Source organism: Squalius cephalus (assembly GCF_949319135.1).
Source record: "Squalius cephalus genome assembly, chromosome: 17".
NCBI lineage: Eukaryota > Metazoa > Chordata > Actinopteri > Cypriniformes > Leuciscidae > Squalius > Squalius cephalus.
The window spans coordinates 2,860,588-2,878,004 of NC_137138.1; the positions used below are offsets into that span (position 1 = coordinate 2,860,588).

General features: G+C 36.8%; 1 protein-coding gene across 1 annotated transcript in view; it reads left to right on the forward strand.

Annotated features, from left to right (window-relative positions):
* wdr7 (WD repeat domain 7) overlaps nt 1–10,215 on the forward strand; it is a 111,964-nt gene extending 101,749 nt beyond the window's left edge. The window contains exons 27-30 of the mRNA XM_079847554.1: nt 156–238; nt 2,289–2,388; nt 5,531–5,635; nt 8,040–10,215. Of these exons, the coding sequence (XP_079703680.1) occupies nt 156–238; nt 2,289–2,388; nt 5,531–5,635; nt 8,040–8,243 (492 nt within the window). The 3' untranslated portion in view covers nt 8,244–10,215. The remainder of the gene's footprint in view (nt 1–155; nt 239–2,288; nt 2,389–5,530; nt 5,636–8,039) is intronic.
* Nucleotides 10,216–17,417: the final 7,202 nt, after the last annotated feature.

The window sequence follows — 17,417 nt, forward strand, 5'->3', positions numbered from 1 at the left end:
GTTTCCTCAGTATATGCAAACATATTATGGTATTTTTATGCTTTAGTGGAGTGAAAAAGTTACATACAGCATCTTTAACCACAAGCACAGCTGAAGTCATGTGACTCCAGTGTGTCGTCCAATCACAGTGAGTGTGAGCTGCTTGTGTCCTGCAGGTGATGGACATCATCATGTACTGTATTGAAGGGTCTCTGGTGAAGAAGAAAGGCTTGTCCGAGTGTTTCCCGACCGTCTGCAGGTCAGTGCATTAAACACAACATTAGTGTTAGCTACTGCTATTACAGCGTTAGTCACATACTTTTACAGGTTTTCAATTAGCTTTTATTTTTACAGTTTTAGTTGTGTTTTAATTTTTTGTTACATTTCTTTTGTCATTATAATTATTAGGTTTTGTTTTTTAAAAATAATTCTAAATAGTTTTAATTTATTATAAGTTAGTAATTTTAGTACTTAATTTCAGGTTTAAGCTTAAAACTATATAGTTTCTTTTTTTTTAATTTAGAATTTAAAATTAACATTTATTTTGACAGTTTTGTTTAGGTTTTTAAAAAAAATATTTTTAAAAGCTTTTTTTGTTTTAGCTTGAAGTTAGTAATTTTAGCATTTATTTTATTTCAAGTTTAAAGAAAACTTATTTCAGTTGTAGTAATTGCCAAAGCAACATTTCTAATTTTAATTTAGTTTTTCATCTAATATTTATATTTATTTTTTTTGTTAAGTTTCTTTTGTCATTTTGATTATGTTTTGTTTTTAAAAAATATTTTGAAATAGTTAAAATATTTTAAGTTTTAGTTGTAAGTTATTATAAGTTATTAATTTATTTCAAGTTTAAGATTAAAACTATATAGTTTCAGCTTTTAATTTTTAATTTTAGCCAAATTTATTTTGTCAGTTTTGTTTAATAGGTTTTTGGGTTTTTTAAAATGTATTTTTTAATTTATTTTTTTAGTTTTAGTTTTGCTTGAAGTTAGTAATTTTAGCATTTATTTTATTTCAAGTTTAAACAAACTTATTTCAGTTATAGTAATTGCCAAGGTAACATTTCTAATTTTAATTTAGTTTTTCATCTAATATTTGTATATGTTTTTAAAAAATGTATATTCAGATTAGATAATATTTTATTTATAATCCTGTGTTTGATTACCTGTTTGTTTAAAACTTAAAATTCAACATCATTATAGAATTATAGATTATAGAAATGAATGAGTAAAGCAATGAATATTACAGTTAATGTCCAGATTGAGGAATTAAAGTTAATTCTGAAACTCAGTAATTAGTAACTCGACGTTTGTGGTGTTTTATTAATTGGACACTGATATACTTCTGAAACTGATGACGGGTCAAACGAGCAGCTCATTGATTTTAAAGGGTCAGAGGTCAAACCTCAGATGACAGCGATTGATGCATATTTGATGGATTAAATCCTTATATAGGCTGAACCTAATTTGCATACTACCGTTATAATGTATATGAAGTATGCAACATTAACTTTTCAAACATTAGTATTCTAATGTACTAATTTAGCATGCTATTCAATTATCTCAGAAATAAATTATGTTATAATTACTTTATATTTTAAAAGTAATAAATCACTTTGCATGTATTTTATATGACAAAAAAGTTATAATACAAAATTCAAATTATAAGTAAATTAAAATTACACTTAACTTTGTGAAAGAATACAAATACTAATTTACCATGCCATTCAATTACTTCAGAAATAAATTGTTTTTGATTTTTTATAACAGAAAAATTCATTATTTAAAAAAATATATAAATTCATTTAGTAGAAAAATAAATTATTTAAAATTATTTATAAATTCATTTTGTAGAAAAATAAGTTAATTTAAATTATTTATAAATACATTTTGTAGAGAAATTAAAGATTTATTTAAAATGATTTACAAATTAATTTTGTAGAAAAAAATGTTATTTAAAATGATTTACAAATTAATTTTGTGGGGAAAAAATAATGTTATTTAAAATGATTTAGAAATTAATTTGGTAGAAAATAAGTTAATTAAAATAATTTAAATTAATTTTGTAGGAAAAATGAAAAGTACTCTTAATAAAAAAAAAAAAGTAAATAAATAAATAAAAACGGCCAAGAAAGATTAATATGGAGGTTGATTTACCGCACTGGATTTGGATGGTCAAGTGGAGCGCATGAAGTGTGCACATGAAGCATCATGCGTCCTGCAGGCGTGTGCTAGTGTGCTGAAGTGTGTTAGTATGCAGTGTGTTTTCTCTGAGATGTTCTCCATCTCTCTCTCTCTCTCTCTCCGCAGGTTTTATATGGTGGCGTATTGTGATCGCAGTTATCGCATCGCTGTCGGCGCCCGGCAGGGTTCAGTGGCCCTTTATGATGTTCGCACTGGGAAATGCCAGGTGAGTGTGTGTGTGCGGCGGGATGTGTGTGTTCACCTGGAGTGCAGGTGTGTGTCGGAGGGCAGAGGGCATGTGTAAGCAAGCAGAGGTGCATGATGGGAAACGCTGCCCTGCAGAGCTGGAGATTGTGTGATCGACCCGGTCCAGGTGACCGTGATGTCACAGCTGGGGTCACATGATGAGTCTGAGCTCTTGTGTGTGTGTGTGTGTGTGTGTGTGTGTGTGTGTGTGTGTGTGTGTCATACTGTCAGAAAAACACACTGACTCTGGGTTGAGTTGATAAGACAGACCTCTGCGCCCACTTAAACACACTCACACACATAACTTATACACACACTCACATGCTCATACTCACACACACTGATACACACACATGCTCACATTCACACATACTCACATTCACATACTCATACACACTCTCTCCCACACTTACACACACTCACACAGACACTCATACACACACCGACTCACTCTCACATTGGTAGTGTGTGTGTGTGTTTGAGACAGTTAGATTGGGCCTCACAGCTGAATTGATTGAAGGATTGATTTTAGGCTGTTTACAGTTGTGAAGATCAAATCTCTCTGAAATCGTCGTCAGGGGAATCCAGCGATCAGATCATATGCGCATCCCATAATGCCCTCAACATGACCATCGCTGATCACATGATCTTCATCAGAATCTGAAACACAAACACTGATCTGAAGAGTTACGTCCTCCAGTGTGTGTGCATGTCTCTGTGAGTGAGAGAGTAAGTGTGTGTGTGTGTGTGTGTGTGTGTGTGTGTGTGTGTGTGTGTGTGTGAGTGTGAGTGAGTGAGTGAGTGTGTGAAAAAATTTGATTCCTAATGAAATTTGACTTGTAATGTGGAATCAAATAAAGTATATAAAATGTGTGTGTGTGTGTGTGTCCGGTCGCTCTGCACACCATCTGTCCTCTCTTTGATCTGTGAAGTGGACAGCCGGACTACAGACGTCTGCTGCATTTACTAATTAAACACAGTGTGTGTGTGTGTGTGTGTGTGTGTGTGTGTGTGTGTGTGTGTGTGTGTGTGTGTGTGTGTGTGTGTGTGTGTGTTGTCCGAATCTCCTGATGCAGCACATTTTCCCATCAGCCTCTCCTGCACGATTGTTCTGTTGCGTTGGTCGATACACTGTTCATACACACACACTCATCATATAGTCTGGTTCACATCGCAGCTTATTCTGGTTCGTCCACTTAAACAGGAAGTGACATCAACAATTAATTCAGCCTGAACCATGTAGACTTTGTTTTGTAGATCATTTCGGTCTTAACACTATAAAGCCTGACATACACTTCCAGTCAAAAGTTGAACGGCAGTGAATGAAATAATTGTCAGAAAAAAATTATATTTTACATTACTTACCAAATAGACTGACTTGTTAACATTAAATATCAAATAAATTAGGATAATGTCTCTTCATTCCAGTATCTGTATTATCCAGCTGTGTGTGATATTGTCGTTATGGGTTTTAAAGCACAAGCAGAAAGTCATAAATTCTCCAGTTTATTTTTATGAAGAGAAACACTCTTGAATGTGTGTCTTGCCGTCTGGAGGAGTTTTGGGTGAAGCGTCGTGATTTGACAGGCCAATATCTCTGCCGTCTGATTTTCATTACACGCGCGGGTCAGGTGACGCGGTCTTCATTGCATTTCATCTTTAATTGTAAGAGATTACTTTAGTTTTGAGCTCTCATAAAGCCGCATGTGTCTTTAATCCAATCGCTCCATTATGAGGCCGTTTCTCGTGACAGCGATGGATTATTGTCACAGCGTCTGTTTGTCATTCCCACATGATGAGCTGATGTTCATTTCAGCACGTCAACACATTCACTGTGATTACACAGACGTCTGTGAGCAGATGATGCTCTGCTGTTGAGGAACGTGTTCATCTGAAGCCTCGGCCTTTCAGGTTTAGGGAAAGAAAACCTTCTGAATTTAGTCAAGAAAACATGTTAACCCTCTGGTGCTCTCCGCTTGGCGCTCAAAAGTGACCGAATTATCTTTTTTTTTCAATGAAAGGAATGTGACCCTGGATCACAAACCCAGTCTCGAGTCGCACGGGAATATTTGTGGCAATAACCAACAATACATTGTATGGGTCAAAATTATCCATTTTTCTTTTATGCCAAAAATCATTAGGATATTAAGTAAAGATCATGTTCCATGAAGATAATTTGTAAATTTCCAGCCGTAAATATATAAAACACTTATTTTTGTGAGTGAATGCAGCACAATCGGGAGATTTTGAGGAGATTTTCTCAATGTTTCGATTTTTTTTGCACCCTCAGATTTTCAAATTGTTTCAATCTCGGACAAATATTGTCTTATCCTAACAAGCTTATTTATACAGCTTTCAGATGATGTATAAATCTCAATTTCAAAAAATTGACCCATGTGACTGATTTTGTGGTCTAGGGTCACATTTTAGTTGGATAATGTTTTTTATTTAATATTTTGTATTTTTAGGGGATTTTATGGTACTACATTATATTTACACAGTATTTATAATCCAGTTATTCACGTTTTGAGCATAGATCTGAAAATTTAATTTCCAATTTAAAACTGTGGTAAATCTTGAATGCTTTAGAGCACAGACTGAAGTTTGATCTCTTTTTTAAAGACAACACTTGGCGGATTATTGCTGAAGTGAAAAAAAGTTTAAAAAAGTTAACTTTAAAAAGTTTATTGTTATGAAAAATGCATAAAAATAATATTTATTTTTAATTTTTATGTGAAATCTATATTTTCAAAAACACGTTTTACTGTAAAACTGCAAGAAAATCAAAGCCATAAATCTAAACAAGTTGTGTTCCAAATTTGAGCTTGATATCTCAAAAAATGTCCATGATTTTTTGGTGTGTTCACACAGCAAATTCCAAAACCTTTACTAAGTTTCGTACCATTCCAATAAAGTAAAAAAAATAAGAATAAACGTAAATTTTTCGGACCGAGAAAGCTGAACAAAACATTAAATATTATATTTTATAATGCTATTATCAGGAAAATAATTGCCCATTAAAATAAGTAAAAAATTCTATTATATTCTATTCTATTTTAATGAATACTTAACTACAGAAATTGCAATAACATGTAAACCTGTGCCTGTTTTTATTTCCACAGCATATTCACGGGCATAAAGGACCAATAACAGCGGTTTCCTTCGCACCGGATGGACGTTACCTGGCCACTTACTCCAACGCTGACAGCCACATCTCATTCTGGCAGGTAAAACACCCCTGACCTCTGACCCCTGACTTGAAGAAGTCATTTTATTCATGCAGTCTTTGAATCTATTCATGCAGATTGCAGAAAAATTCCATGAATAACAGGGAAAGAGTTAAATATATAAGAATTTAGTCATGAAGAACTATAAGAGGAGTCTGCTTGATGTGTGTATTTAGACTTTCTCGTGAGCGCCTGTCTTAAGCAGGTCTTTCGGAAACACCGTCGAGTCGTCTTCTCTTCCTGTGTGTGTGTGTGTGTAAGAATGTCTTCCAGGCTAATGGTATCATTACTGTAAGGGTAAACCAGGCAGTCTGAATGGTGTGTGTGTGTGCGCGTGCTAATGAACACTGGAGTCCTCAGGGTCCTCAGGCGTCCTCTCGTTGCCCAGGCTGGGATGAGGGCGACCGGCCGTCTGACACCACTGAAGCCCTACCCCTCTCTGGAGCACTGCAGGAACACGTGTGTGTGTGTGTGTGTGTGTGTGTGTGTGTGTGTGTGTGTGTGTGTGTGTCATGTTTTTTGAGGGTTTGTAGACTGACTGACTCAGTGTGTGGGAACTCTATATCTTCCTGTGTATGTGTGTGTTTCACTTATCTTACATGGTATCATCTCGTGTTCAGATTTGTCATATTTTTTCAGATTTCTCTGTTTTTTTGCAGTCTCATGTGTTACTGGCATCTCTCTCTCTCTTTCTCTCTCTCTCTCTCTCTCTCTCTCTTCAAGTTGAATTTCATTCCAAAGCAGTGATATAAATGTAAATACAAATATATGTATCTACCTATCCATGTATCTTTCTGTCCATCTATCTTTCTGTCTGTCTTTCTATCTGAATATCTAACCTGAATTCCAGGTTTGCAACCTTTTCCCAGTTTTCAAATCCAGGAACTGATATGAAATATAAAAGCCATTTTCAGATCAATTCTGAATGAAGCAGAACGTCCATCCAGTAAACCCGATCACAGCAGTGAGTGTGTGAGAGTCCTGGCCTCTCAGACACTGAATAAAGCCGGTGCACATTGTGCAATTTTGGCCATGATTTGGCCGTCTGAGACAAATTTTGCAAATCCTAAAAGATTCCTCTGATCCTAGGCTAAAATCTGAAGTCTTTGATCGTTAGTTTGACGTGTTCACCGACAGCCGATTAATAACCATTGAGATCAAATTTGACCTCTGACGAAATTCTGACAGTGCCAGAAGATTTGACTCTCAGTCCTGCAGTGATTCTCCTACGACCACCGCCAAATTGTCTTCGTTTTTCAAGACAAGCCATGACCAAAATAAACGTTAGAGATTTCTTTGTAGCCGCCATTTTGTAGCCTTTGTCACCGGACGTATCATTGATTGATGTAAAACTCCGGACACGTTTTCTTCCATGCGTCAGTTTTTTGTCGTACAGTCTGACATTAATGACAACTGAGATCTTACACCGTGGCCTAACTACACGCGACGCCGCGATAAAATGCCTCTTTTCCATGTTAATCAGAGTGTTTGTCCTAACCAGCCGCGACGGCGACACGACGATTCTATTTTAGAAGCGGTTTCTATTTTTCTGCGACGTCGCGCTGGAACAACAAACACAAAGTGTGGCGATGATAATCTCAGGTGCTGTTTATTTGCTTTATTTAATGTTAAAAGCATGTCATGTGACTCTGAATATCATTTAGTGCTCCAGCTTTGTGGCTGTAAAAGCAACAATGGATATAATTCACCTCAGATCTTGAAATTAAACAAATGGAAACAAGAACGTTCAAACTGTGAACAAACAAGTGTATTTTTTTACAAAGATTATTTTAATAGCTCAGCAGCATGTGTGTTTTTAATAATGTTTAAATGGTGTAATATTTGAGAATTTGATTATGTAGCGGCTTATCCATTTTCTTGCGAGTGCCGTCAAGATTACTCTCTGGTGCCGCGAGACTCCGCCCACACGCTGTTCTGATTGGCTGTGGGTTTTGACGCATCTCGCAGTCGCTTCGCGTCTAGTGTGGACAGACAAATTATTTGTCGCTGGAATCTTAATAATTATGGCATAATAATAATAAAAAAAAATAAAAAAATTCTTTCCTTTTCCTTTAATCCTCCCTTATCGGACTTATGCTACTCTAAACAATGCCTGAACTTCGTATTTTGGGCACTTCTTGTGTTGTTTTTGCCTCTTCAAGATGACTCGCTTAATTTAGTCCTAAATTGTAAGTCGCTTTGGACAAAAACGTCTGCTAAATGACTAAATGTAAATGAATCTTACACGGACACGGTGTTACAGTGTGACAATGCTTACAGTGATGATCATGTTTGTACAGTCTGACAAGCAACAATCGTAAAGGACTATTATAAATTGCACAGTGTGCACCCGGCTTAACACACTTTTCTCTCTCTCTCTTCTCTGTGTGTGTGTGTGTTTCAGATGAACACGTCTCTGTTAGGGAGCATCGGGATGTTGAATTCTGCTCCTCAGCTCCGATGCATCAAAACCTATCAGGTTCCCCCGGTCCAGCCGGCGTCGCCCGGATCCCAGAACGCCCTCAAACTCGCCCGCCTCATCTGGACCTCCAACCGTAACGTCATCCTCATGGCCCACGACGGCAAGGAGCATCGCTTCATGGTCTGAGGGGTCAAAGGTCATCGCTTCATGGTCTGAGGGGTCAAGGGTCACGTTTCCTAGTGTCCAGCGGGCAACTGTATCCAGTTTACTCTCTCCACACCCGTTTCATTCCTCTTTTTATTTATAGTGTTTGTAATTTCCCTTTTTTTGACTATTTATGGAGATGATAAAGGACTGCAGGTCACTTAGACGTGCGTTTACGTGTGTTTTTGCGCTTGAAGGTCAAGCGAGGTTTTGGTCGGACAGGCTGATATGTTTTTTTCTGGTTTGATTCACTCAAAATCACTCACTTGATTCACCGAATCTATTCTATCATTCCAGCTGCATGCAAACGTGCAGATTTATAAATAAATACAAACACACTCAGACATACATTTTACTCACGGTCCTTTTTACTTGTTATTGTCTTAAGATCCCGTCCTGAAACGACTCTGAGAAATTACATTATTTATAATCAAAGAATCATCATTCGCACTGAATGACTAGAATCATATCGTGATATCGTGTATCATAGGAATTATTTTCAGGAATGGTTTTTATTTGAGCTCGTGGTGTAGTTGTGAAATGTTTCGGTTTGCTTTTGTCTGTTTGTGTTTGTGTGAGTCGCTGGTTAGTGTGAAACACGTGTAAAAACATCATTCGTGTTCGCTTCTTTCCCACCGCTGCACGCCGATGCTGTAATCCACAGAGCGAGAGATAGAGGAATATGTTATACAAACGACTTCAGCATATATATATAAATATATTTGTGTAAAGAACTATTTTAGGACTATTAAGGTTTTTTGCATTTTTTTCATGACAATTACACATTTCCAGGCTCAAATTCTCATTAGAAATGTCGTTCTTAAACTGCAATGCATCAATAAACCTTAACTCCCAATAAATACAATTAATTATTCTGAATTAAACAGCATAAATATATGTGTAATATAATTTATATATTTTTTTATTTCCTCTTTTTCCTCTGTTTGGCTCGAATTGTTGTGTAAATGAAAATAAATAAAAATGTGTATCTATAGATTAAATGTGAAACGCTCAAGACTTTTAGTTTCAGACCAAACATATTTCTGGGCTCAAATTCTCATCACTGTAAAATAAAAGTCATTCTCATACGGTAATGTAGTGATAAACATTTTAAAAATAAATGAAATTAATTATACTGAATTAAAAACAGCATCAATTTTAATATGATTTTTTCCAAAGTAATCATAATCAAAGTACAAAAAATCTAATGATTAATTGTGTTTGTGTGAATATGCAATTAAATATTAATGGTCCTAAAACAGGCTACAGTTGACGCTTTTCACAAGTCTGAGAGAGAAAATAAAAGACACTTTCCCCTCGATGCTTCAGAGAAACAACAGTGTATTGCTATCCTGAAACGTGAGTTATTAAGAATCCAGTCGAAAGAAAGTTTTTAAAAGATTTCTGAGTTCAGAATAACATCTGCATTATGAAGGTCTGTCTCAATTGTGAAAGAGAGTGTGTGTGAGCGAGTGACTGTGTGTGTTTATCAGTGTGTGTGTGTGTGAGAGAGATTGTTTCTATGATGTGACTTGTGTGTCTGTTTAGACTAATGGAAAAGTCCTTGAACTTTCCGTGAACTGACGCAAAATTCTAATCATAGGATGATTGATTTTCTCCCTGCATATATTAGTTATTTCCTCTCTCTCGCTGCTGTATGATGTTCACGCTTTCCGTGTTGCACGGATCCGTCACGGGCGACTTTGATGCGGCTCGTTGTGTAAATGGTAATAAATAAAAATGCTTTATCTATAGATTATAGATGTGAAACGCTCAAGATTTGTAGTTCCAGACCTTCAAACCCACAGGTGTGTGTGTGTGCGTGTGTGTGTGTGCGTGCGTGCGTGCGTGGAATAATTGTTCAACATTCACTATATCAGGCTGTGCTTTAATGCTGTTACTGGATAAAAAATCGTATGTAATTGTGTTAATAAATGTAAATGTGAGAATCATCAGTTTGTGTTTGTTTCATTCACACAAAAGCATGAGCAACACTAAACGCATGTCATATCTCAAGGCCTGTTTGCAAGAGAAATGCAGAAATGTACCAGTATAACATGAGAAAGAGTCCCACTGTATTCAAATTAGATAATCAGTACAAATACACAACTGCTCTATACACAGAAAACCAATATTTAACATTTTCTGACACAGTATGGTCAATATATATACATACAACTGTAATCGAAATTATCCAACCCCCATTGCAAATCAGGTTTATTGGCAAAATGTACAGACTTTCAGCTGTTAACAATGAACAAATCAAACAAAAGGAACTGATATATCTCAACACAACAAATGTTTCGAGTGGTTTCCCCAAATTCAACTGAAAATGTAACTATTAATGACTTCTGCAGTCTCAAAATTATTCAACCCTTCCATGGCAAGCATCTTTAGTACTCAGTAGAACCTTTTGCTGCTCTGACCTGCTGCAAACGAGATCTATAACCAGACAGCAGCTTCTGGCAGCGTTTCTGAGGAATCTGAGCCCGTTCCTCATGAGCTTTCCTGTAGCTCAAACAGTAGAGCATTGGTGCTTGCAACGCCAAGGTCATGGGTTCGATTCCCAGGGAAAGCAAGAACTGATAAGAATATAAATGTGTACCTTGAAATGCAATGTAAGCCACTTTGGATAAAAGCATCTGCCAAATGCATCAATGTAAATGAGCAATGGCCTCCAGTTCAGGAATACTCTTGGGTTTGCGTGCTGCAACTGGCTTCAAATCCCACCACAGATTTTCTATCGGCTTCAAGTCAGGTGACTGTGACTTCTGCAACCAAGTCTTGGTGAAATCTGAGGTATGCTTTGGATCATTGTCCTGTTGGAAGGTCCAAGCTTCAGCTTCCTCACTGACGGCATGACGTTTTCTCTTAGGATTTCCAGATACTTCAATAAATCCATCTTGCCTTCTGCACGCTGCAGGTTTCCAGAGGATATAAATCAGCCGCAGAGCATCACTGAACCCCACCATGCTGAACTGTAGGCTCTCTTCAGCATATGCTTCACTTCTTCCTCCAGACATACCACTGATCAATATGGCTAAAAAAGTTCCAGTTTTGTTTTAAACGCTCCACAGAACAGAATCCCAAAACTGATGGCTTATTTATATGATTTTGAGCACTTTCTTGTGCTTTTGGGTCAGTAGTGGTGTATGTCTTGGAGTTCTGGCATGCGTTTATTACACACCTGTTTCCACCAGGTCTTGCTGCAGGTCTTTTGCAGTCACTCGAGGGTTTTTCTGAACCTGCCTTCTCAGAAATTTGGTTGCAGCCGTTGATACCTTCCTTTTTCTGCCCCGTCCCGGTAGAGTAACCACTGATCCTTTAACTTTGAACTTGCAAACTATGCTTCCAACGGTGTCTCTAGGAACATTTAGTTCCTTCGCTATCTTTTTGTCTCCTGTTCCTTGTTTGTGCAGGGTGATAAAATCTTCTCTTAACTTTTTGGACCATTTTTCTGACGTATTTCTGACATGCAGTCAAATGTGACGCTCAACAAACCTAGCCAGTTCAGATATTTCGTGTGTTCTAGCTTAAGCACACCTGGTGCAGCTAATGAAGCCCTTGATTACTTGCATCAGGTGTGCTTTTGCAGATGTTTGCTGTTGTGAGGGATTCTATTCAGGAGGTTGAATCATTTTGAGACTGCAGAAGTCATTAAAAGTTGCATTTTCAGTTGAATTTGGGGAAACCACTTGAAACATTTGTTGTGTTGAGCCATTTCAAGTACTTCTGTTTAATTTGTTCATTGCAAACTGCTCAAAGTCTGTAAATTATGATAATAAACCTGATTTGCAATGGGGGTTGAATAATTTAGATTACAACTGCAGATATCAACAGTCCAAAGTTTTATTGTTATTTTTATTTATTATTTTGCAGTTTTTTGCAGATATCAACAGCTTAAAGTGAAACATATTTTATAATTTTATTGTTTGTTTTTTTGAGGAATTTGGCTTTTTTTTTACAGATATCAAAAACTCAGAGTGAAAAATGTTATTACACTTTTATTTTGTTGTATTTGTTTTACATTTTTTGTTGTATTCATTGTATTTATTCATTGTGCTTTTTGCAGACATCAAAAACATTTTATTGCAGCTTTTTTATTGTTTTTAATGTATTTATTTATTCATTAATTAATTTTATTATATATATATATATATATATATATATATATATATATACACTCACCTAAAGGATTATTAGGAACACCATACTAATACTGTGTTTGACCCCCTTTCGCCTTCAGAACTGCCTTAATTCACCGTGGCATTGATTCAACAAGGTGCTGAAAGCATTCTTTAGAAATGTTGGCCCATATTGATAGGATAGCATCTTGCAGTTGATGGAAATTTGTGGGATGCACATCCAGGGCACGAAGCTCCCGTTTCACCACATCCCAAAGATGCTCTATTGGGTTGAGATCTGGTGACTGTGGGCCATTTTATTACAGTGAACTCATTGTCATGTTCAAGAAACCAATTTGAAATGATTCGAGCTTTGTGACATGGTGCATTATCCTGCTGGAAGTAGCCATCAGAGGATGGGTACATGGTGGTCATAAAGGGATGGACATGGTCAGAAACAATGCTCAGGTAGGCCGTGGCATTTAAACGATGCCCAATTGGCACTAAGGGGCCTAAAGTGTGCCAAGAAAACATCCCCCACACCATTACACCACCACCACCAGCCTGCACAGTGGTAACAAGGCATGATGGATCCATGTTCTCATTCTGTTTACGCCAAATTCTGACTCTACCATCTGAATGTCTCAACAGAAATCGAGACTCATCAGACCAGGCAACATTTTTCCAGTCTTCAACTGTCCAATTTTGGTGAGCTCGTGCAAATTGTAGCCTCTTTTTCCTATTTGTAGTGGAGATGAGTGGTACCTGGTGGGGTCTTCTGCTGTTGTAGCCCATCCGCCTCAAGGTTGTGCGTGTTGTGGCTTCACAAATGCTTTGCTGCATACCTCGGTTGTAACGAGTGGTTATTTCAGTCAAAGTTGCTCTTCTATCAGCTTGAATCAGTCGGCCCATTCTCCTCTGACCTCTAGCATCAACAAGGCATTTTCGCCCACAGGACTGCCGCATACTGGATGTTTTTCCATTTTCACACCATTCTTTGTAAACCCTAGAAATGGTTGTGCGTGAAAATCCCAGTAACTGAGCAGATTGTGAAATACTCAGAACGGCCCGTCTGGCACCAACAACCATGCCACGCTCAAAATTGCTTAAATCACCTTTCTTTCCCATTCTGACATTCAGTTTGGAGTTCAGGAGATTGTCTTGACCTGGACCACACCCCTAAATGCATTGAAGCAACTGCCATGTGATTGGTTGATTAGATAATTGTATTAATGAGAAATTGAACAGGTGTTCCTAATAATCCTTTAGGTGAGTGTGTATATATATACAGTGCCCTCCACAATTATTGAACCCCCTGGTAAATATGATCCAAATTGGCTGTAAAAAATAAATCTGCATCGATTATCCTTGTGATCTTTCATTCAAAAAATGTGCAAAATTCTAACCTTTCATTGAAGTAAAAGAATTGAAAGTGGGGGAAAATCACATTATGAAATAAATGTTTTTCTCCAAAACACGTTGGCCACAATTATTGAAACCCTTTTATTAAATACTTTTTGCAATCTCCTTTTGCCAAGATAACAGCTCTGAGTCTTCTCCTATAATGCCTGATGAGTTTGGAGAATAACTGACAAGAGATCAGAGACCATTCCTCCACACAGAATCTCTCCAGATCCTTCAGATTCCCAGATCCATGTTGGTGCTTCTTCTCTTCAGTTCAGCCCACTCATCAGGTCAGGGGACTGAGACGGTCATGGCAGAAGCTTCATTTTGTGCTCCCTAACACATTTTTGTTTTGATTTTGATGTTTGTTTTGGATCGTTGTCCTGATGGAAGATCCAACCACGGCATATTATAAGATTTCTAGCAGAAGGCGTCAGGTTTTGATTTTTTATCTGTTGATATTTGATAGAATCCACAATGCCATGTATCTGAACAAGAAGTCCAGGACCTCCAGCAGAAAAATATGCCCACAACATTAAAGATCCAATGGTATATTAAATTGTACACATAGGGTACTTTTTATCCTTGTGTTCACCAAACCCATCTAGTGTGTTTGCTGCCAAAAAGCTCTGTTTTAGTCTCATCTGACCACAGAACCCTGTGTTGTTTGAAGATCCAGTCGTGTCTGACAATTAAATTTGCTGGAATTTGTTTTTGGATGAGCGAGGAGGTTTTTTTTTTAAACCCTCCCAAACAACATGTGGGGATGTAGGGGTTGTTTGATATTTTTTTTTTAGGCTTTCTGACCCTAAGACTCAACTAATCTCTGCAATTCTCCATCTGTGATCCTTGGAGAGTCTTTGGCCACTTAAACTTTCATACTCGCCGTGCATTAAGACAGTATAGACACACGTCCTTTTCCTGGCAGATTCATAATATCTTTAGTTGGTTATAACTTCTTAATTATTGCCCTGATGGTCAAAATGGGGATTTTCAATTCTTTAGCTATTGTCTTACAGCCACTTTCTAGTTTGTGATGCTCAACAATCTTTTGCTACGCATCAGAACTGTATTCTGTGGTTTTACTCATTGTGATGGATGATTATGGGGATTTGGCCTTTGTGTTTCCTCATATTTAAACTCCTGTGAAACACGAAGTCATAGCTGGACAGTTTCATGTTCCTAGTCACCCTGGTGTACTAAAAAAGGTAAATATTAATGGGAATATACTTCAGAGATATTTTACTCATAAAAAATTCTAGGGGTTTCAATAATTGTGGCCAACATGTTTTGGAGAAAAACATTTATTTCATAATGTGATTTCCCCCCACTTTCAATTCTTTTACTTCAATGAAAGGTTAGAATTTTGCACATTTTTTGAATGAAAGATCACAAGGATAATCGATGCAGATTTATTTTTTACAGCCAATTTTGATCATATTTACCAGGGGGTTCAATAATTGTGGAGGGCACTGTATATATATATATATATATATTAGAGGTGGGCATAGATTAATTTTTTTAATCTAGATTAATTTTGAAATTAATCTATATTAAAATGGCTCATTTGAATTCTGTGTGCTACCCAAATAATGACTATAAAAGTAAGTCTTTGAGAACGGGTTTCTCAAGCCAGGTGGCGCATTAGACCAGGGGCTCATCTCCTGTTTCCAAAATGCATCACAAACTGCTTGAGAAAGCTGTTCTACTCATAGACTGTAAAAGGTTACTACCGTCCGTAGGCATTAGGTAGGCCTATGTTATTATCAACTACTATAGGCTATAAATTAGGGATGGGCGATATGGCCTAAAATCCATATTGTGATATACACTGCAGCCTCTTGCGATAACGATATATATTATAATAAAACCATTTCAGAACAGGTTACACAGACCCTGCTAAACAACTGCTAAATGTTTTTTTTTTTGTTTTTTTTTGAAAGGGTGTATGTAGTTTTGAGAAAATATATTGTGCAAAACTGTAAGTATACAACATAATTTTGCAGATAAATAAAATTTAAGTACACTAGCTGCAGAGACTTAAGTAGGTCTAATGTTTATTATGGCTTGAAGCTTATGAAACCCCAAATTTAAAATTAGAATATTGTCTAACTGATGTCTTTTCAGTTAAAAAGAAACACAACAACGATTCTTAAAATCGGGCGCTTTTAATAAAAAGAGATTATGTGCTACACCACTCACTAAGATATATTGGGAATAATACGCGCGCGCTGGTATTCAGTGATATGTTTCGTTTTGAATTTGAGGTGGTAGAACGGATTAGTCGTGTGTTTACTTACCGAACTGTTACACCACACAGTCTACGTCGGACGGCTTAAATCCGAACCAAGTCCAAATAATGGATGTTGCACGGATCTTTTTCACCAGCTTTCACTTTCAGCCGTGTTTACTTAAGATGACGACGAATATGATGCGTTGCAGCCGGGTGTTCCTCGCGGCCGCGGGTAGATTGCGTCATCATAGCTTGTGTAGCTTGAGTCAGCTCCCAACCCAACTTGGAGAATAGATTAACGGCGATATTTTTTTTATCGCGCGATAAGAGTCTCGCGTTAACGCAGCGCGTTAACGCCGATAACGGCCCACCACTAATATATATATATATATATATATATATATATATATATATATATATATATATATATATATATATATATTTTATTTGCAGATATCAGCAGCTCAAAGTTGCTTTGGTTTGCTGGTTAAAACATTCAAAAGCTTGGGTCTACTTTTATTTGTCAGTGGGTATTTTAAACAATCAGAAAAAAAAAAACCTACAGAACAAAGAAATAGTGCAATATTGGCACAGCAGGTGAAGGAGTCCATAGGGGCGCATGGTTTTGATTTTAAGGCTTGTTTGTCCCGATGCGAACAGACCTTCAGCTCTAATAGAGAGCATCAGTTTACTTCAGTCTCAACGCTCTCAGACAAACGCTCTCCTGCAGCTCCTGTCCAGCGTAATGTGGTTTTCTGGGAGTGAATAAATAAGATTTCATTTTCAAGCCTTTTCGTGGAGATTGTATTCCACTCAGGGTCACGAGAAACCAGTTATGCTCTGAACGGCGGTTCATAGATTCACAAAACGACAATAAGAACAGATGCACGTCCTCAAAAACGCTTTCAGTTTGAAATATTATGCCTGTTATCCGCGCTGCGAGAGAATTCATCATTTTAAGTGTGAAAATACAAGCTCTGTGAGCGCAGCGGAGGAGAAATGAAGATCAGGCAATTCAGACCTCATCTGAGCAGCTAATTAACTCAAGTGATTGATGATGATGATGGTGATGATGAAGATTACAGCAGGTAGCCAATCAGCTAAGCTCTGTCTGTGATGTTTGAATTCCCTGATTCTTTAGTAAATAATGATAATCAGTGACATTTCTTGCTCATCTTGGAGTCCAACATCTCACTAATCGTCATTAACTGTTGTTTTTCTTCCATCAGAGAAAATAATGTCTATATATATATATATATATATATATATATATATATATATATATATATATATATATATATACAAAATGTTTGACTTTTGAGCTGTTGATATCTGCTATATATACATATATATAGCAGATATCAACAGCTCAAAAGTCAAACATTTTGTTGCAAT